Below are 23316 nucleotides of genomic sequence, written 5' to 3'. Positions count from 1 at the left end.
ATTGAAGGGGAAATAAGAAGCTTCACAGACAAAAAAGGGCTAAGGGAGTTTATCACCACCAAGCCAGCCATGCAAGAAATGCTAAAGGGACTGGTGTAAAAGAAGAAATATCAAGCTCAGAAAGAAAACAGCCACACACACACACAAAAAAGAAATGGCTACAAACAAGTACCTTTCAATAATAACTTTAAATGTAAATGGACTAAATGCTCCAAATAAAAGACATCGAGCGGCTGAATGGATAAAAAAACATGACCCATACATCTGCTGTCTACAAGAGACCCACCTCATTGGAAAGGACTCACACAGACAGAAAGTGAAGGGATGGAAAAATATCTTTCACGCAAATGGAAAGGAAAAGAAAGCTGGGGTAGCAATACTTATATCTGACAAAATACATCTCAAAGTGAAGGCCATAACCAGAGATAAGGAAGGCCACTTCATAATACTAAAGGGATCAATACAACAAGAAGATATAACCCTGGTAAACATATATGCACCCAATGCAGGAGCACCCACATACATAAGAAAACTTCTGGAAGATATCAGGGGAGATATCGACAATAACACAATCATAGTAGGGGACTTTAATACACCATTGACATCACTGGATAAATCCGCTAGACAAACAATCACCAAAGAAACAGCAATCCTAAATGACTCACTAGATCAGATGGACTTAATTGACATCTTCAGAACACTACACCCCACAGCTGCAGAATATACATTCCTCTCAGGTGCTCATGGGACATATTCAAAAATAGACCACATATTGGGTCACAAGCAAAGTCTCCACAAATTCAAGAAGATTGAGATCATAAAAAGCATCTTCTCAGACCACGATGGCATAATGTTAGAAATAAACTACAATAAAAACAACCCAAAATACTCAAACACTTGGAAGCTGAATAGCATGTTATTAAATATTGATTGGGTTACCGATGACATCAAAGAAGAAATTAAAAACATCCTGGACACTAATGACAATGAAAACACAACAATCCAAAACCTCTGGGACACAATGAAAGCAGTCCTGAGAGGGAAGTTTATAGCTCTACAGGCCTATCTCAAAAAACAAGAAAAAATGGTAGTTAATCATCTAACTCTACAACTCAAAGAATTAGAAAGAGAGCAACAAGAAAACCCCAGAGTGAGCAGAAGGAAGGAGATAATAAAGATTAGAGCAGAAATCAATGACATAGAGACCAAAAAAACAATACAGAAAATCAATGAAACCAAGAGCTGGTTCTTTGAAAGGATAAACAAGATTGACAAACCCCTCGCCAGGCTCACCAAGAAGCAAAGAGAAAGGTCCCAAATAAACCAAATCAGAAATGATAGAGGCGAAATAACAACAGACCCCACAGAAATACAAATGATTGTTAAACAATACTACGGGCAACTCTACTCCAACAAACTAGACAACCTGGAGGAAATGGACAAATTCCTAGAAAAATACAACATTCCAAAACTCAATCAGGAAGAATCTAAAAACCTCAATAGGCCAATAACTATGGAAGAAATTGAAGCAGTCATCAGAAAGCTTCCAGCAAACAAAAGCCCAGGGCCAGACGGCTTCACAGGGGAGTTCTACCAAACATTCAAAGAAGAACTAAAACCTACCCTCCTCAGACTACTACAAAAAATTCAAGAGGAAGGAACACTTCCAAGCTCATTCTATGAAGCCAGCATCACCCTAATACCAAAACCAGGTAAAGACATCACAATGAAAGAGAATTACAGGCCAATATCCCTCATGAACATAGATGCCAAAATCCTCAACAAAATCTTAGCAAATCGGATCCAGCAGTACATCAGAAGGATCATACACCATGACCAAGTAGGATTTATCCCAGAGATGCAAGGATGGTACAACATCCGTAAATCAATAAATGTGATACATCACATAAACAAATTGAAAGAAAAAAACCACATGGTCATATCAATTGATGCAGAAAAAGCATTCGACAAAATCCAACACCCATTTTTGATAAAAACTCTCAGAAAGGTGGGAATAGAAGGATCATACCTCAACATAATAAAAGCCATATATGACAGGCCCACAGCCAACATCATACTCAATGGACAAAAACTAACACCATTTCCCCTAAGAACAGGAACAAGACAGGGATGCCCACTCTCACCACTCCTGTTCAACATAGTACTGGAAGTATTAGCCATTGCAATTAGGCAAGAAGAAGAAATAAAAGGCATCCAAATTGGAAAAGAGGAAGTAAAACTGTCCTTATTTGCAGATGACATGATATTAAACATACAAAACCCTAGAGACTCCATCAAAAAGCTACTAGACTTAATACATGAATTTGGCAATGTAGCAGGATACAAAATTAACCCCAAGAAATCTGAGGCATTTCTATACACCAATAGTGAACTTTCAGAAAGAGAGATTAGAAAAACAATCCCATTTACCATCGCACCAAAAAAATTAAGATACCTAGGAATAAACTTAACTAAAGAGGTTAAAGACCTCTACTCAGAAAACTACAGGACGTTGAAAAAAGAGATAGAGGAAGACATAAACAGATGGAAGAACATACCATGTTCTTGGATTGGTAGAATCAACATCATTAAAATGTCCATACTACCCAAAGCAATCTATAAATTCAACGCACTTCCCATTAAAATACCAATGGCCTTCTTCAAAGATCTAGAACGAACTCTCCAAAAATTCATCTGGAATAAAAAAAGACCCCGAATAGCTGCAGTGATCCTGAGAAAGAACAAAGTAGGTGGGATCTCAATGCCAGATATCAAACTGTATTACAAAGCCACTGTTCTCAAAACTGCCTGGTACTGGCACAAGAACAGGCATATAGACCAGTGGAATAGAATAGAGAGTCCAGAAATTAGCCCGAACCAATATGCTCAATTAATTTTTGACAAAGGAGGCAAGAACATACAATGGAGCCAAGATAGTCTCTTCAATAAATGGTGTTGGGAAAATTGGACAGATATATGCAAGAAAATGAAACTAGACCACCAACTTACACCATACACAAGAATAAACTCAAAATGGATAAAGGACTTAAATGTACGACAGGAAACCATAAAAATTCTAGAAGAACACAAAGGCAACAAAATCTCAGACTTATGCCAAAATAATTTCTTCACTGATACAGCTCCTAGGGCAGTTGAAACTAAAGAGAAACTGAACAAATGGGACTACATCAAAATAAAAAGCTTCTGCACAGCAAAAGAAACCATCAACAAAACAACAAGAAAACCCACCTCTTGGGAAAACATATTTGCCAACGTCATATCTGATAAGGGCTTAATCTCCAAAATTTATAGGGAACTCATACAACTTAACAAAAAGAAGATAAACAATCCAATCAAAAAATGGGCAAAGGATCTAAATAGACACCTTTCAAAAGAGGACATTCAGAAAGCCAAGAGACATATGAAAACATGCTCAAAGTCACTAATCATCCGAGAGATGCAAATCAAAACAACAATGAGGTACCATCTCACACCTGTCAGAATGGCCACCATCAACAAATCAACAAACGACAAGTGCTGGAGAGGATGTGGAGAAAAAGGAACACTTGTGCACTGCTGGTGGGAATGCAGACTGGTGCAGCCACTATGGAAGGCAGTATGGAGGTTCCTCAAAAAATTGGAAATGGAACTCCCATTTGACCCTGTGATCCCACTACTAGGAATATATCCCAAGAAACCAGAAACACCAATCAGAAAGGATATATGTAACCAGATGTTCATAGCAGCACAATTCACCATAGCTAAGATCTGGAAACAGCCTAAGTGCCCATCAGTAGATGAATGGATTAGAAAACTGTGGTACATCTACACGATGGAATACTATGCTGCTGTTAAAAAGAAGGAACTCCTACCATTTGCAACATCATGGATGGAACTGGAGAGCATTATGCTAAGTGAAACAAGCCAGTCAATGAAGGAAAAATACCACATGATCTCACTCATTCATGGATAATAAAGACCATTACAAACTTTTGAACAATAATAGATACAGAGGCAGAGCTGCCTCAAACTGATTGTCAAACTGCAGTGGGAAGGCCAGAGAGAGTTGGGGGGCAGGAGGGAGGGGAGTAAGAGTTCAACCGAAGGACTTGTATGCATGCATATAAGCATAACTAATGGACATAAGACACTGGGGGGTAAGGGAGGGTAGGGGTTTGTCAAGGGCGGGGGGGAAAAAAGGACACTTATGTAATACCCTTTGTAATACTTTAAGCGAAAAAAAAAAAAATCATTTGGTGAAAACAATAGAAGAGAGAGTTCTAGAGTTATGAAGCTGAAAACAGGCTATCTTGGCCTAAAATTACAGGAAATACAGGCCTTAAAAAGTGAGCAACAGAAAAGAATCATTGTTCTGTGAAGTAGCATGAAGCTATTTTATAGCATAAAGAAAATTATAGAAGCTATGAAAGAACATAAAACTCAGAAATTAGGTGAACAGAGAAAGGTGATATAACTAAGAATTAAAAATTTAAAAAATTATTTTAGGATAAGGAAAAAAACCAATGACTAACACATTAAGAGAAAAATGAGATAAAAAGGAAGATGAGTTAAAAAAAAAATCCAAACTAAGTATAAAGAGCAGGGAGGGAAGACAAAACAAGCCAACTTTTCAAGACTGGCTCTTTATGCCAGAAAACAATGGAGTAAAATATTTAATAAATACAAGGAAAGAAAATGTGAGGCATGGATCTCATCTCCATTCAAATTAACTTTAAAGTATAAAGATTGCAAACAAACTGATATGCACATTCAAATCACTCAGGGAATATGGTACCCATGAACATTTCCTCTGAATTCACTCAATTCTGAAAGAACGGTCAGCAAACTTTTTCTAAGTAAATATTTTAGTCTTTGCAGGTCATTTAGTCTGTCACAACTATTCAACTTTTGACACTATAATGTTGTTGTTTTTAAAAATCATTTATTTATGTATTCATTGGTTGATTCTTACATGTGCTCTGTTTGGGGCAACACTGATGTATTGGGAGAATGCTCTAACCAACTAAGCTACCTGGTCAGGGACTGCCATTGTAGGGTTGCTAAAAGCAGCCATAAGAGACGGAGAGGCCAGTGCACTTTGGAATGGGGGCTTGGAACCACCTGTGCAGAGTGACAGAAATATGGGACATACCACCGGTTGTAGATTTGAGTTTTCTTCCCTGTTTTTTTCCCCCCTCCCTTTTCCATCTTCTCTCTGCCTCCCCAGAAAGAAAAAAAAAAAATCCCCTGGTTGTCTTAAAAAAAAAAAAAAGGAAAAAAATGGTTTTAAATGGAATACCAGAGATTGTCAGACCCCCTGTAACTATAGAGCTAGCTGCCTGTTGTTAGGTGTTGCTGAGGGTTGGCGTGGTTTCTCAGGATGGCAGGAGGCTGGAGTGGAGGCCTGAGATAATGTATGGAAAAGAGCCATTGGTGATCATTCCTCATGCCACTGCCACATCAGAGCTGGTTGGAAAAACCTTTGCTGCTGAGGAGGCTGGAAGCATCTTCCCTGAGAGCCATACCCCAGGTGCTCTCTGCCTCCTGCAAGGGACTGAGCAAGTTCCACCTCACAGACAAATGGAATTGACATATGGAAGGAGGGAGGGGCACAGTAAATGGATTATAGTAAAAGGGCCTCTACTTTGGGAAGGAAGGTATATTCTTCTGAGGCAAGTGAGAAGGGAGAAGCTGGGGATGGGTGGCCAGCATGTTCTCTCCCAGGGGATCCTATTTATAATTTGCTCCAGATTGTCTAAGGCTCCCTTCACTGTCATGGGTTTGCCTCTCCATCAGGCTGTGTAGTGCTTCCCTGGCCTCCCACCTTCAGGCATGAAAGTACAGACTGGTCAGAGTCCTATTGCTGTGGCCAAGACCAAAGCCTGCTCTGAGCCACAGCACCTGAAAGCCCCTTCTGGGGCCTGGTCCCCCAGATAATCTCTTGTCCTTGGCTAGCACAGGGAAATCCAGACTCAGGGTTCCAAAAATTCCCCATTCCCAAAACAAACAAACAAATCATGGACCTTTCCCTTAAGAGATAGAATCAGCCTCTTAGAGTGCAAGATTCTGGAAAGGGGACATGTCCCATATAATCAGCCTTCCTTCTTCTTCCTTTGGGGCAGCAGTCCTCCTGCCCTGCTCCTGTGCTGCTGGGCAGCAGTGAGGGCCCACCTGGTGACTCTGCAGTCCTTAGAGAAGTGACATAGCTGTAGGCAATTCAAGGGCACTTTCCCTCAGTAAGCTTTGATGTGGTCCCAAAACAGCCTTAAATCAAGAATATCTGTGGTGGAGGTGGATCTGGGGGAGGGGTGGATAGTTTAGGTTTGTGCTTTGTAATCTTGGTTGGCATCCATGTTTTGTGCCTGCCTTTCCTCTCAGGTGTAGGGCCATGCTTGGCTCTGTTAAAAGCTGCTAAATAGATTGTGGTGAGTGGTGGGGATGAGACCAGGGAACTCTTCTAACCCTTTCTGGAAGCAGTTCTCTGGTCAAAGACAAGTTCTGTCTCAGGAAGATGGCTCCTATCTGTGCCTGGGTGTGGTGAAGATGTGGCCCAGAAGCTTTCTATGGAGCAACCAGTCTAGGCAAAGCAAGAGCATCTGAACACGTGTCCGAATTCCCAATGTGTAGTCCTCTGCACTTTGTTGGTTTTCCCATGCAGATAGGGAGAAGTCAGTCTAAATAAAGACTGTGCATTTCTTAGTGACAGGTGCCAAGAGGTTATGATCTGGGTTTCTTGGGTCTGATGTACACTGGGAATAAATGCTTGTAGCTCTTAGTCCTTTTTTGATCAATGAAGCATTGTTCAATAAATATTTTCCTTTGTATGTAAAGGAGGACTGTAACTCTCCATAGCTGTACATATAACACTTTTTTTCCTAAAGAGGAGTCAGTCAGTGTGCTATATTTTCATATTTTTGTCAAAGCAAGAAGTAAATACTTTAGAAATGTGCCAAAATGGCAGCGGAGTAAGTGGAAGCTACACTGACACTCTCCCAGGACCAAACTGAAAATACAACTAAAATACAGAAAAACCACCCTGAAAAACCAACTGAAGACTAGCTGGAAAGAACCCTGATAACCAAGGACGAAAAGTGGAGACCACATAGAGACTGGTAGGAAGTGCTGAAGGCATGAAAAGGCTGGCCGGACTCACACAGAGAACTCTGGGATCTAAATTCCAATCTGGGCTCCCCTGCCCAGAGCACCAGAACTGAGAACAGTGCCCACATAACATCTGGCTGTGAAAAGCAGCAGGGTTACTGTCTACCTGGGAGATAGCTGGAAATGCAGGCACCGTCTTAAAGGGCCAACACAAAATTTTGTGTGCTGTCACTCATAATGGCAGTGAGTTAATGCCATTATACACATAGAAAAGAACTAGTTCAGTAATTTAAAAACAGGGATTTTCACATCCTTACTATATATAGTCTGTGTGTCAAAACAAATAAACAAAAACAACCCCTGAAAAATAAAACATAAAAGGTTTTCAGTAACTGTATCATTTATAGTAATTTTTAGTAATGTACACTGTTGTCCCAGAACCATGGGTAAATCAAATAAGTAATTATGTCAGTATTCCCAAAACCAAGATTTTCAGTGTAGTTAAAAGAGATCAATAAAATTGATGAGATTAAGCAAAAATCTTTAGCCTTGAATTTAAAATATCAACATAAACTCATAATTTTATCTGAAAGATTATATATATTTCCTAGCTCTGTCATTAAAAAGGCCTAGAATCAACGAACAATCCAGTAGCAAGTAGTTCATAATGCCCAGATTTTAACCTCTACCATTTCCCAAGGAAATTAGAATTTTTAAAAATGATCAACTACAGGTGTGGAATAAAAAAAAAAGGCACAAAAAAATCCCTGAAAAATAAAACATAAAATGTTTTCAGTAATCATATCATTTGTATTAATTTGTAGTAATACAGACTGCTGTCCTAGAACCTGGAATAACTTGTCAATCAGGAAGAAAAGGAGGTTATTAAGCCTCTAGATATGTCAAAAGGATATGGGAACTCAACACATTATACACCTTAAATTTACACCATGTTACATGTCAAGAATCTACACTAATAAAAGAGAAAGATGCAAACTGACCATACCTTTGCGACACCCACTAGCCAATCAGGAGTGAGTATGCAAATCAACCGAACAAAGATGGCGGGTTAACTTGCATAGGCAGGCACCGAGCGGCCAGGGGGTGGGGCAGGACACTTGCGTCATCGCCATGGTGACGACGCAGGCATTCCGCACTGTCCCAGGCACTCCGGGCCTCTGGGCAGTGTGGGAAGGCGGAAAGGCGGCTCCAGGTCGGAACGAAGGCAGAAAGGCGGATCTGGGTCTCTGGGCAGCGTGGGAAGGCAGAAAGGTGGCTCTGGGCCTGAACAAAGGCAGAAAGGTGGCTCTGGCCGGAGCGAAGGCGGTGCCAGCATCCAGGGGAAGGAAGGCCCATTCTTGCACGAATCTTTGTGCAACGGTCCTCTAATATCTTAATAAAGCTGGGGGAGGCGGTGGAGGAAGAAGGACACAGGAGCCATCATGAGGTAGCCTCTAGTGACCAAAGAAGGGATAATTTGAGAATACTGAGAGTAATAATAAAAATGGGTCAAAATACAACAAATATGTTCACATCCATGATTTCATATAATATTATAAAGAAAAAATCAGTTACTTTTAAAGAATATGAATGACTAAAACTCATTATTTTTGAAAAGTGGTAAGGGAAAGGAATCAAGCACTTGTCCTGCCTTTGTTATAAACTAGAGGCCCAGTGCATGAAATTTGTGCACGGGGGTGGGCTCCCCTCAGCCCAGCCTGCACCCTCCAATCCGGGACCCCTCAGGGGATGTCGAACTGTCGGTTTAGGCCCGATCCCCGGCAGTCGAACATCCCTCTCACAATCCAGGACTGCTGGCTCCTAACTGCTCACCTGCCTGCCTGCCTGATCGCCCCTAACTGCCCCGCCTGCCAGCCTGATCACCCCTAACTGCCTCTGCCTGCCAAATTGATTGCCCCTAACTGCCCCCCCTGCCGGCCTGGTCGCCCCCAACTGCCCCCCTCTGCCAGCCTGGTTGCCCCTAACTTCCTCCCCCCACTAGCCTGGTCACCCCTTACTGTCCCCTTTGCTGGCCAAGTTGCCCCCAACTGCCCTCCTCTGCCAGCCTGGTCGCCCCTTACTGCCCCCCTCTGCTGGCCTGGTTGCCCCCAACTGCCCCCCTGCTGGCCTGGTTGCCTCCAACTGACCCCCCCCACCGGCCTGGTTGCCCCATGCAGCCTGCTATTCAGTCGTTTGGTCATCCCTCAACTAACCCCCCTGCCGGCCTTGTCGCCCCAGGCAGCCTGCTGGTTGTTACTGTTACTGTGATGGCATCCTGGACAATCTGCATATTCCTGTCTTATTAATATAGATCAGTACCTTGAAGTGACCAAATGGTTGATAAAGGGAATTTTCTCTTTACAGAAATATTCCAGATAATAAACTGAGGACTGAGAAAGGCACAATATTATAATATTGCAACCTCCAATAAATAAACTGATCTAAGCAATAATAATTAATTTTGAAAACATCACAAAGAGACATGATATACCCTCTGATGGAAGTACACAGCCCCAAACAAACAACTTCTACATCTAACTACCAATTTATCATAAGTACAAGAAATAGAGGAACATAGGAAATGATACCAGGGGGATGCAATCATGAATATTCAGGCTATGGAAAGTTCTACAGGAAAAAAACATGGTTCCTTCAACAACAACAAAATGACAAGAAAACAAAGAGTTAGAGAGGAAACCTACAGTTTAAAAGATACTTAAGAGATATAATCAATCACAATGTATGGGCCTTATATGAACTGAAATTGAAACAGACAAAATGAAAAAAAACAAAACAAAAAATTGTATAAGACAATCAAGGAGGAGAGAAAGAGAAGAGAACCTACTAACCATGCTGACCAACTGAAAAAAAAAAAAAAAAAAAAGACAATCAAGGAAAGTATGGGCACTGAATCTGATAATACAGATGAAATGACACATCTAGGGCATACCTAAAAATACCCAGGATTGCCATTTCATACTTCTTTCTTTGAGTACAAGATTTAAAAATGTAATTGAAGCTGTTTTGCAAAAACACACAATTCTATAACATTATGTGTATGTGTGTGTGCACGTGCACAAACACACACACGCATGCACACATGCACTCACACCAACTTGCTAGATTTGCTGAAATGTTAATGGGCAGACCTATACAAATTTAAGTTTTAGAAAATACTTTTGTCTTTAAAAAGCAACCGCTATCATTGAACACAATGTCAAACTATTTTTTAAAATCTCACTAAAAATGTATACCTTTTTCATAATGATCTTTAAAAAAGGTTCCTTAGCCCTGGCTGGTTTGTTCAGTGGTTAGAGCATTGGCCCATGGACTGAAAAGTTTCGGGTTGGATTCTGGTCAAAGGCACCTACCTCAGTTGTAGGCTGGATGCCCGGCCCTGGTCAGGGTGCATGAAGGAGGCTGCCAATAGATGTGTCTCTCTCAAATCAATGTTCCTCTCTCTTTCCCCCCATCCCTTCCACTTCTCTCTAAAAATCAATGGAAAAAATACCCACAGGGGAGGATTAACAAAAAAATAAAATAAAAAAAGGTTTCTTAAAACCAAGATAGCTTGATAAAATTTGCCAAATGATAAAAATGTAATAAATAATTCTAAAGATACCAAGCTTTTGGACTTAACTACAATTTTACACCAAAGGACATAATTATTTTCAAGTATGCACTGAGCTTTAGTTTTTCATAGGTCATACACTGAGTACTCATGGATAGCATCTGATTTGTAGATGAGTTATTTGGCTTATATGTTTTTTTTTTAGAAAAAATTTGACCCAATTTTTAAAATTCCGAAGATTTCACATAAAATCCAAATTTGATAGTTGTACATGCAGCAATGGGCTAGAGCACAGTAGCAGCTTCCTCTTTCAGGAAGGGTATGGCACTCTCCTTTCAACAGCCCCTATCCTACTTCCTTTCTCTGCATATATTATAGGCTAGTCTCCTTAGACATTTGAATTTGTTACCACCAGTTATAACCTAACATTGTTCTGAGGGAGGTTTTCTCATTCTTAATAAAGTAGAACACAAAAAAGAGGCTACTAGTATCTATAAGAGCCAATATCATTTAATTTAATACTTAAAAAATGCAAAAAAAGCATTTATTGTTATTATAGCATAGAAATAAATGCTACCTGCATACTGTTAAATGCTTTTTTTGACAGAGCAGTAAGGCTTACCTTCAGATCAAGGCTGCTAAGGCTTACAACATCATCATCTTTTGCTCTTCGTTTTCTTTTCTGTAAGACAAAGTAAATCTCATTCTTATATAAAAGGAATGCATGTTATCCCATTAAACAAAGACTCCATACAACTAGAAAAGTTACTTTAAAAAGTGAAGCCTTTGGCAGTATTCAGAAGAATATTTTTATGAGGAATGTTCATAAATTATCTCTACCATATATACTGTTTAAATAGTACTCCCGGATTAAATGATCTCTTGTGAAGTGATTCCACTCTATTAAAAAACTTATGTAAAATTTTTGAGAACAGTGCTCTTGTGTAAGTCAAGGGCTGTTTGTACTAGTTAGTGAAAAAGTAAGTGTATTTTATACATAAAGGCAATTAAGTTTCTTTAAAAAAAATGAACACATTTATTCTAAGGGAGAAAGGAAGTCTTCACTAGAAAAAAATAGGCTTTTTTCATGGTCCCACGTAATCACCCACTTTGAGGAGAAACTGGTGTGAGTAGAATCACAATTGAGCAAGACAGGGAAAAAGGGAAAGAGGGAAAAAGAAAAAGTCCAGACAGAAGTGGGGAAAATATGTGGAGCCTGAAAGTCTCAGAAGCAAGCCATCATGAAAACAAGAGGGAGCTCCATGAAGTTAGAAAAACTATCTGAACCAAGCCTCTTTGTTAGAAGTTCAGGGAAGCTATTCACATTAAAATGAACAGAAAATCCTCCAAGTCAAATCCTATACAAAATATCTCTAAGAAGAAAGAGAAGAAGGGACAGAGTAACAATCTCACAGGGAATGAAGGAACCTTAGAAGAATATGTTCAAAGAAGCAGAGAAAAACTATAATGTACTACTTCAAATTTAGCTAAAAGACATGAAGAAAATGACAGAAGAAGACATGAAAGAACAATATAAAGCAAAATTAGAAAAACTGCAAAATGAGGTGACAGAATTTAAGAAATCTTAATTAATCCTAAGGTCATATCCAGAAGATGCAGGAAAGTATGAAAATATGATCCTAACTTTGAAAAGCAAACTAAGCAAAAATCCCGCATATGTGTATCTTATTTGTGAGGCTGTTATTTGTAAATAAGTATATGAAAAAAATATTGAGGGATACATAACGGTGTTGTTGACATGGGTTAGAGTGGAAGTTGGGGGATAGAAAGATGAATACAGAGAGGAAAATGGGGGCACAAACTATTGCAAAAGGATTGTACTGAGGGGGAAAAAAGCACATATTAGTACATAACCATACTTATGTACTTATATGAAACTAGAGGCCCAGTGCATGAAATTCATGCACTTGGGGGGTGGGAGTGGAAGAAGCCTTCAAGTGGGGGAAGCCTTCAGTCCGGATTGCGAGGGTGCAGGCCAGGGTGAGGGACCCCATCGGTGTATGATTGGGGCCAGGGACATGGGAGGTTGGCCAGGCGAGGAGGGACCGTGGGAGGGCTTCAGGGCATGTCCACCCTGTCTCACTCAGTCCGAATCGGCTGGACCCTAGCAGCAAACAAACATACCGATTGGAGTGTCTGCCCCCTGGTGGTCAGTGCATCTCACAGAGACTGGTCGACCAGTCAACTGTCTGCCCCCTGGTGGTCAGTGCATCTCATAGAGACTGGTCGACCAGTCAACTGTCTGCCCCCTGGTGGTCAGTGCACATCATAGCAAGTGGTTGAGTGGCCTTAGCATATCATTAGCATATTACACTTTGATTGGTTGACCGGATAACTGGACAACCAGATACTTAGCATATTCGGCTTTTATTATATAGGATTGCACATGTACGTAGGAGGGATGTATACATATGAATATGTCTATATCTCTATATCTATATCTATATCTATATCTATATCTATATATATGTATATATGTATATATCCAGTCATGACAGGATCAGGAGGAGGTTGTGCGTGTAGATGGGTGGGAGGTGACTGCTTGTGTTGTGAGGCGAGTGGGAGCAGAGAGACAGGGGGGTATGCCCAAGCCGCCACCGCCAAGAGACAGCGCCCCAGCAGGCCCGGAAGCGGGAGTGGAGAGGAAGAGGGGCCTGTCCAGGCTGCCACCACTGCTCGCTGACCCCAGCAGGCCTGGGAGCAGGAGCCAAGAGGCAGGGGGGCGTGCCCAGGCCACCGCTGCCAGGAGACAGTGCCCCAGCAGGCCTGCCTCTGTGCGTGAGCTGCAGAGGAAACACCTTTTCTTACAGCTCATTGGCTAAGTTCCTGGCACACCACTTGCAGTGTTCTTGATAACTTCGGTAATAAGAATCCAAGAAGGTGATTTAGAGTTTTTCTACCTCACTCCTGGAGGAAAAAACGAAGGTTCGCTGTTGGAGGGGCTGAGAAATGTCATATCCTGCCCTAGCCAGTTTGGCTCAGTGAATAGAGCCTCGGCCTGTGGACCGCAGGGTCTGGTTTCGATTCTGATCAAGGACATGTATCTAGATTGCACGCTCTTCCCTGGCCAGGGCCCAGGTCAGGGCTCATGCAGGAGGCAACCAATCGAAGTGTCCCTCTCACATTGATGTTTCTCTCTGTCTTTCCCTCTCTCTTCCACACTCTCTAAAAATCAATGGAAAGATACTGTCAGGTGAGGATAAAAAAAAAAGAAATGTCATATCCTATGAAAGAGACATCTTGAAAATGCCTAGGAAAAGTTGTCATTTTTTTTGTGGTGAAGGGACTGGAGTCTGTGTTGATGAAAACACCTTGGCGGCTGGCAGTGCAGCAGCAGCGGGGTGATGGGGTTGGCGCCTTCCCCTGATCAGCCAGCAGAGGGATGCCAGACTACGGTTTAGGCCCGCTCAGTAGGACATCCCCTGAGGGCTCCCAGACTGTGAGAGGGGGCAGGCTGGGCTGAGGGACGCCCCAATGCATGAATTTCGTGCACCGGGCCTCTAGTATCTATATATAAAGGAATTTAACAGATTTTAAAACATCCTACTATATTTTCTTTTCATTATTTTAAAGGTAAAATAATGTTTTCATATTTATATATTCAGTCCATCTAGAATTTTACTTTTGTATGTGGTACAAGGTAAAGACTAACATGTCAGTCCACTCCTGATACTATTTATTGAAAGCACCATTTCTACATAATGCTTACGATATAGTAAGTTCTCAAATATACATAGGTCAGTTTCTGGGTTCTCTGTTTTGTTCCATCAGTTTATTTATCCATACCTGCACCCATATTATGCTGTGTAATTATAGTACCTTGGTAGTAATGCTTAATAACTAATACAGTAATTCATATGCTCCTCAACTTGTACACTACATTCACTGTTCTGGGTTTTCTATTTTTCCATGTGAACTGAGAATGACATCTATTATACTCTAACTAGAGGCCCGGTGCACAAAAATTTGTGCACTCGGGGCGGGGGGGGGGGAGGGGGTCCCCCCAGCCCGGCCTGTGCCCTCTCGAAGTCTGGGACCCCTCGGGAGATAACGACCTGCTGGCTTAGGCCTGCTCCCGGGTGGCAGAGGGCAGGCCCAATTCCTAAGTGCAGCCCCTGGTCAGGCTCAGAGCAGGGCTGATTGGGGAGTTGGGGCGCTGCCCCATCATGCACAGAGCAGGGCGGATCGGGAGGTTGCAATGCCACCCTCAGTCACGCTCAGGGTAGGGCCAATTGGGGGGTTGGGGCACCGCCCCCTGTCACACTCAAGGCAGGGTCGATGGGGAGGTTGCGGTGCCACCCCCTGTCATGCACAGAGCAGGGCCCATCAGGGGGTTGGGGTGCTGTCCCCTGTCACGCACAGAGCAGGGCCCATCAGGGGTGTTGGGGCTCTGTACCCTGTCACGCACAGAGCAGGGCTGATCAGGGGGTTGAGGAGCTCCCCTCTGTCACACACAGAGCAGGGTGAATCAGGGGGGTGGGGCGCTGCACCCTGTCACACTCAGGGCAGGGCCAATGGGGAGGTTATGGCTCTACCCTGTCACACACAGAGCAAGGGCCGTGGAGGGGGGTTGGGGCGCCACCCTCTATCACCCACAGAGCAGGGCCGATCAGGGGGTTGGGGCGCCACCACTGTCACACTCGGGGCAGGGCCGATGGAGAGGTTATGGCTCTACCCTGTCACACACAGAGCAGGGCCCGTTGGGGCGGGGGGGGGGGGGGGTTGGGGCGCCGTACCCTGTCACACACAGAGCAGGGCGGATCAGGGGGTTGGTGCGCTGCACCCTGTCAAACACAGAGCTGCAGGGCAATCAGGGGATTGGGGAGCTCCCCCGTATCAGGCACAGAGCAGGGCAGATAGGGAGGTTGTGGCCCCGCCCCCTGTCACACACAGAGCCACAGGGCGATCAGGGGTTTTGGGCGCTGCCCCCTGTCACGCTGATCCCGGTGCCGGGAGGCCTCACTGCTCCGCTGATCCCGGTGCTGGGAGGCATATTACCCTTTTACTATATAGAATAGAGGCCTGGTGCATGGGTGGAGCCGGCTGGTTTGCCCTGAAGGGTGTCCTGGATCAGGGTGGGGGTCCCCACTGGGGTGCCTGGCCAGTCTGGGTGAGGGGCTGAGGGCTGTTTTCCGGAAGCGAGTGACTGAAGCTTCCAACCGCTCCTTGTTTTCTTTCTTTTTTTTTTATTCTGGGCCAGGTTTAGCTCTGAGGCCTCACCGCTGAAAACATCGATACAATGTTGCTAAAGCCCGGCTTACTGAAAGCTGGTTTCTGGGCTTTTGTTTAGCTTCTTATTTGCAACATAGTAGATAGTTGCTTAGAGTTGCAACTGAGAGGCCGGAAAGTGAGGCAGGGAACATTGGAGTCCGTAGTCACTGAAGCAAGCAAGCCTCATGTTTGCTTCCAGCTGCCTGGCTGCTGGCCGCCATCTTGGCTGACAGTTAATTTGCATATACTCACTGATTAGCCAATGAAAAGGGTAGCGGTCGTACGCCAATTACCATGTTTCTCTTTTATTAGTGTAGATGGGATTTCTATCACAACTACACTCTGAATTTATTAATTTGGAGAAGAATTGACATTTTTAAAAATATATATTTTATTGATTTTTTACAGAGAGGGAGAGGGATAGAGAGTTAGAAAGATCAATGAGAGAGAAACATCAATCAGCTGCCTCCTGCACACCCCCTACTGGGGATGTGCCCACAACCAAGGTACATGCCCTTGACCGGAATCAAATCTGGGACCCTTCAGACCACAGGCTGATGCTCTATCCACTGAGCCAAACCGGTTAGGGCAAGAATTGACATTTTTATGCTATTGAGTATTTCCTTGTCTGAATGTGATATATCACCATGTAACTAAGTGTCCTATGTTCTTTACTAATGCTTTCCAATCTATATATATAAAAGGCTAATATGCAAAGTGTCCCTTTGGGAGTTCGACCGAGAGTTCAATCGCTTGCTATGATGTGCGATGACCACCATGGGGTGGTGCAGAACGAAGGAAGGCCCCGGCCGGCAGCCAGGGAAAAAAGGCCCTGCCCAGCAGCCAGAAGGCCCTGATTGGCCCAGATCGCCAGCCAGGTCTAGGGACCCTACTAGTGCATGAATTTTGTGCACCAGGCCTCTAGTATTTCCCATAAAGTCTTACAGATCTTAAAAAAAAAAAGTCTTGAAGATCTTTTCATAGATTTATTCCTAGATTTTAAAATTGTTTTATTATAATAAACTAGAGGCCTGTTGCACGAAGAGATTCGTGCAATAGGCCTTCCCTTCCCTTGGCTGCTGGCACCAGTTTGCCTCTGGCACCTGGGATCCAGGCCTTCGCTCTGGCCGGGCTCCAGCTGGAGCCGACCCTGGAGCCATCAGGCTTCGCTGCTCCAACCCCGGGGCCGTCAGGCTTAGCTCCGCCGCTTGGAGCCTACATATGCAAATTAACCGCCATCTTTGTTGGGTTAATTTGCATACTCTCCTGATGGGCTGGTTAGCATAGCGAAGGCATGGTCAACTTACATGTTTGTCTATTATTAGGTAAGATGCATCTTTAAAGTTACATTTAACTGTTTATTGCTAGTATATATACACTAGAGGCCCGGTGCATGAAAATTCGTGCACTCTGGTGGGTCTCTCAGCCCAGCCTGCAAGCTCTCACAATCCGGGACCCTTCGGGTAAGGTCCAGTCCCAAGACAGCATGGCTCTGGTTGCCCAGAGCCTACGGGCTGGGCGTAAGGACCAAGAGGCCAGTCCGATGGCAGCATGGCTCTGCTTCCCTGGAGCCTGCGGGCAGGGATAGGGACCCAGAGGCCAGTCCAATGGCAGCATGGCTCCGTTCCTACAGCTCCATCCCGCCGCCATGCCATGGGTGGCCGGGACCCAGGATTGACTCCTATTGTGGGCAGCTGGGATGCAGGACCGACTCCTGCCATGGGCCACACCAACCGGAACCCTAACCTGGTGCTCGGTTGTCCATCCTGATGTTTCAGTCATGACGGACCCTGGCTCTTTATATATTAGGATTCTATTGATTTTTTAAAAAATTAAGTTTATTGGGATGACATTGGTTAATAGGATCATATATGTTTCAAGTATACATTTCTATGATACAAGATCTGTATATTGCACTGTGTGCATACCACCCAAAATCAAACCCTCTTCTGTCACCATTTATTAGGTCAACTCCAACTCCACGATCCATCTCACCACCTCCTTCTCTCTGGTAACCATCACACTCCTGTCTGTCTCCATGAGTTTCAGTTTTATATCCCACATATGGGTGAAGTCATGTGGTTCTTAGTTTTTTCTGGCTGACTTATTTCACTTAGCGTAATATCTTCAAGATCCATTCATGTGTTGCAAATAGCAGTATTCTATCTTATATGATGGCTGAGTAGTATTCCATCCTATATAAAAAGCTAATATGCTAATTAGACTGAAGAGCTGAACGACCTTCCAGACATCCTTTCAGACAAACTTCCGGACGAAGCCGGGGGTGTGATGGCTGGGCAAGGCTGCGAGGGGCTGCAAGGACTGGCCGAGGCTGCTAGGGGCAGTCAGGGCGGGCCGAGGCTGAGAGGGGCTGTGAGGGCTGGCCGAGGCAGCCAGAGCTGTGAGGGCCAAACCCCGAGCACGAATTTCATGCATTGGGCCTCTAGTTATATATATTTACCACATCTTCTTTATCCAATCCTCTATCGAAGGACACTTTGGTTGTCTCCATGTATTAGCCAATGTGAATAATGGTGCAATGAACATAGGGGTGTATATATCTTGGTGGATACATATTTTCAAGTTTCTCAGGTACATACCCAGGAGAGGGATTGCTGGGTTCTATGGTAAGTCTATTCTTAATTTTTTGAGGAATTGCCAGACTGTTTTCCAGGGTGGCTGTACTAGTCTACAGTCCTGGCAACAGTGAATGAGGGTTCCCTTTTCACTACTTCTCCACAATACTTATTACCTACTAGAGGCCCGGTGCACAAAATTCGTGCACGGGTAGGGTCCCTAGGCCTGGTCGGCGATCAAAGCCAATTGGGGCCTTCGTTCCCCAGCTGCCGTCCAGGGCCTTCCTTCATTCCATGCCAACCCCTGGTGGTCAACACACATTATAGCAAGTGGTTGAACTCCCGAGGAGATAATTTGCAAATTAGTTTTTTATTATATGGGATAAGATTTTGTTGATAATAGCCATTCTAACAGGTTTGAGGTGGTATCTCATTGTAGTTTTGATTTCCCTAAGAGCTAGGGAAGTTGAACATCTTTTCATATATCTGTTAGCCATTTGTATGTCTTCTTGGAAGATACTGATACCTTTTTTTAAAATATATTTTTATTTCAGAGAGAAAGGGAGAGGGAGAGATAGAAACATCAATGATGAGAGAGAATCATTGATTGGCTGCCTCCTGCACACCCCCAACTGGGAATCAAGCCCACAACCCAGCCATCTGCCCATAACCAGAATCGAACCTGGGAACCTTCAGTCCACAGGCTGATGCTCTATCCACTGAGCAAAACTGGCTAGGGCCTAATATCTTTTGATAATGTTTATAGTCAGTAACCTTGCTTGAACTCTTATTAGTTCTAATAGCTGCTATTAATATTCTCTTATGGATATTCTATGTAGACAATTATGTTTTCTCTAAGTAATGAAATCATACTGTCCTTTCTTTTCTAATTTGTATATCACTTGTTTTCCTGTCTTACTGTGCTGGCTAGGAGTACTAGTATAATGCTAAACAGACACAGTTATAGTAGACTTTTTTCCTAAATTGAAAGATATATTTAAACATTTTACCATTACCATCATGTTTGTCGTTTGTGAAAAGTCTCAGATTAAGGAAGTTTTCTGTTCTATAACTGGTTTGTCAAGAATTTCATGGGTAAATTTTATTTTTTCTCATTATTACTTTTCCTTCTATTTCCTTTGAGTTACTTCATTGTTCTTTTCCTAACCTTTTGAGGTAGATGCTTAATTTTTCTTCTTTTTTTAAATATTTCAAGAAAAACGATCTTAAATATAATAATGTTACAGCAATAACATTAATATCTCAAGAAAAACAATTTTAAATATGATGTTGCATGCAATAAACACCAATTATTCAAAAAAATGATCTTACAGCCCTAACCGGTTTGGCTCGGTGGATAGGGCATCAGCCTGTGGACTCAAGGGTCCCGGGTTCGATTCCGGTCAAGGGCATGTACCTTGGTTGCGGGCACATACCCAGTGGGGAGTGTGCAGGAGGCAGCTGATCGATGTTTCTGACTCTCTATCCCTATCCCTTCCTCTATGTAAAAAACCAATAAACTATATTAAAAAAAAAATGCTCTTACATATAGTAATATTACATGCAATAAACATTAATATTTCAAGAATAAAAGAATTTTAAGTGTAATATCACCAAAACTGTACTAACATAGTATGATATCACAAAAGTTGTGGGAAATATTAAAAATCTGCAAATAACAGGGTTACTTCTATTATATCCTAGTATATTTTCCCCCCTCTAGCTCTATTTTTGTTCATCAGTTTATGTTGTTCATTATATTCTTCAAATGAGTGAGATCATGATATTTATCTTTCTCTGAGTTATTTTGCTTAGCATGATGCTTTTAAAGTCTATTTTGTTGGATATGAGTATTGCTACTCCAGCTTTTTTTTTTCTTTTCCATTTGCATGGAAATTTTTCCCCCATCCCTTCAGTTTCATCCTGTGTGTGTGTTGTTTTGAGGCAGGTCTCTTATAGACAGTATATAGTTGGGTCATGTTTTTGTATTCATTCAGCTACCTTACACCTTTTGACTGGAGCATTTAATCCATTTACATTTAGGGTTATTAATGAGAGGAACTTATTTATAGCAATTTTAATTCTGTATGGCTAGGTTTCTCTGTTTTTTCTTCTCAGCCAGTGGTTCTCAACCTGTGGGTCGCGAACAATGAAAATACATCCTGCATATCAGATATTTACGTTACGATTCATAACAGTGGCAAAATTACAGTTATGAAGTAGCAACAAAAATAATTTTATGGTTGGGGGTCACCACAACATGAGGAACTGTATTAAACGGTCACGGCATTAGGAAGGTTGAGAACCACTGTCAGCATTTCTTGTAATGCTGGCTTGGTGGTGATGAACTTCTTTAGCCTTTTTTTTTTTGGCTGGGAAGCTCTTTATTTGACTGTCTATTTTGAATGATAGCTTTGATGAATATAGTAATCTTGGTCTCAGATCCTTGCTTTCCATTACTTTGAGTACCTCATGCCATTCCCTTCTGGCCTGTAGAGTTTTGGATGAGAAATCAGGTGTCAGCCTTATGGGAACTCATCTGTAGGTAATTTTTCTTTTCTCTTGTTGCCTTTATGATTCTCTGTCTTTAATTTTTTGGCATTTTAATTATGATGTGTCTGGGCATGGGTCTGTTTGGGTTCTTCTTGTTTGGGGTTCTCTGTGCCTGCTGAACTTGTGTGACTTTTTCTTTTAACAGGTTACAGAAGTTTTCTACCATTATTTCTTCAAACACCTTCTCTATTCCTTTCTCCCTTTCTGCCTCGTCTGGCACACCTACTATTTTGTATATCACTTGTATATGTTAAAATATAGTAAAAAACCTATATTTTACTAACATTGTTACATTTCACATCGTCCGTCCCACAGCTCCCTTAAGCTGTCCTTCTGCTTTTTAATTGTTTTATTCTTTTGGTTCTCTAATTGAGTGATATTTTCAATTCTTCTAATTTACTGATTCAATCCTCAGCTTCCCCTAATCTGCTGTGTATTCCTTCCAATGTGTTCTTTATTTGTGTTATGTCATTCTTTATCTCAGACTGTTCTTTCATAGATACTATATCTTTTTTCATTCTGTTGAGCATTTTTAACATTACTCTGAACTCTGTTTCAGATAAATTTCTTATCATCTGCCTCATTTATCTCTTCTTCTGGAGAATTCACTAGTTCTTTCATTTGGGGGTTGTTTCTTTGTTTCCTCATTTTGGTTGTATGTTTGGGTTTGTGACTATGTTTTATGTTGATCATCCACACCTCTCAATCTCTATTGCAGGACAGTGTTAAAAGCTGTTTCTGACTAAATGGATCAGGCAAAGACTCAAAGTCTCCAGAGACCACCTCTGTCTACAGACTAATAGGATTTTGACTTGAATTGCCCCCAGGCAATCGTCCTCAGGTGGGGGGAGAGTTTTTTTCAACAAGGTGAGGCAGTTGCTTCTGCCTAGAGCAGGGGTGGGCAAACTTTTTGACTCGAGGGCCACAATGGGTTCTTAAACTGGACCAGAGGGCCGGAACAAAAGCATGGATGGAGTGTTTGTGTGAACTAATATAAATTCAAAGTAAACATCATTACATAAAAGGGTACGGTCTTTTTTTTTTTAGTTTTATTCATTTCAAAAGGGCCAGATCCGGCCCACGGGCCGTAGTTTGCCCACGGCTGGCCTAGAGGCTAATTATTACTTTTAATTTCTTAAGTGGCCTCAGGGCAAGATGTTTTCCAATAAGGTGTGTCGTCTCTCCCCTCCATCCCCCCTGCAAGGCAAATGTCTGTGTGGGAAAGATGTCCTCCACTGTGTGAGGGAATGACTCAGACCAGGAGACTTGGGGTGTCTGCCTTCTGAGCTCTAACCCCTGAGTCCTGGGTTCTGGTCTCATAGCTCCATTCCACTCCCCCCTCCCTCTGCCAGAGCACAAGGTGGGTGGCTCCACAGGGAATTTTTGTGTGCTGACTCTTTAAGAGGGTGCCCAAACTTTCAGCTGCCACTCCTTGACAGATAGCACCCCACTGTTTTTCACAGCTAGATGTTATGTTGGGACCTTCCTCAGTTTTGTGCTCTCTGCTGGGGAGCCCAGCTTTGGGATTAGATTCCAGAATTCTCAGTGGCACCCCCCACAGCTGAGATACCTCTCCAGGACTTCAGTTGCCATCTGTGGGTGCCCAGCCAGCCCTTTCGTGCCTCTGCCCCTCCTATCAGTCTCTATGCGGTTTCCATCTTTGGTCCTTGGGTATCAGGGTACTCTCCTGTGAGTTTACCATTGATTATTCAGAAAGCCTTTCCATGTTTCAGTTGTAATTCCAGCTTGTTCCTGGGAGCATGTCCTTGCAGCATCCTCCTACTCTGCCGCCATTTTTAATTCACCAATTTTTGTTCTTTTCTTAAACTATGTATTTAAAAATTATAAATATCCCTCTTATAATTCCTTAATGACATTCCAAACGTTTTAATATATAAACAATAAGATATTTCTTTTGTCATGGCAGACCTCTACAAAAGTGTTTTCCCTAGTGGGATGTACCCATCCTGGAGGATATACAAGATATCTTCCCTGGGGTGGGCAGGAGGAAAATGTTAGAACTTTTATTTTTATGTATTTCTTAATCCTTAAAAATAAGCTTTACTAATATTTAATATATGGATGATGAGTTAATCAGTACTCACATTATATGGTTAAGAAAAATAGTGATCTAATCAGATCCAACAAGAAGTGAGTCCCAAACTGAAATTATCATGGCTACCTGAAATATATTTTTATGTCCAGTATCATTAACTTCACTCTTAATGTGTATTGTGCTTTGAGATAATCCTATATAATAAAAGGCTAATATGCAAATAGACT

General features: G+C 42.4%; 1 protein-coding gene across 1 annotated transcript in view; it reads right to left on the bottom strand.

Moving 5' to 3' along the window:
- The window catches only part of NET1 (neuroepithelial cell transforming 1), a 70026-nt gene that overhangs the window by 29073 nt on the left and 17637 nt on the right, over positions 1–23316 (bottom strand). Inside the window, exon 3 of the mRNA XM_070391340.1 lies at positions 11295–11354. Within this exon, the coding sequence (XP_070247441.1) occupies positions 11295–11354 (60 nt within the window). The remainder of the gene's footprint in view (positions 1–11294; positions 11355–23316) is intronic.

The sequence above is a fragment of the Myotis yumanensis genome, unplaced genomic scaffold (assembly GCF_028538775.1).
Source record: "Myotis yumanensis isolate MYYU_CA2020_CCGP unplaced genomic scaffold, mMyoYum1.0.hap1 SCAF_1, whole genome shotgun sequence".
Lineage (NCBI taxonomy): Eukaryota > Metazoa > Chordata > Mammalia > Chiroptera > Vespertilionidae > Myotis > Myotis yumanensis.
This window is presented reverse-complemented; position numbering and strand designations above follow the sequence as displayed.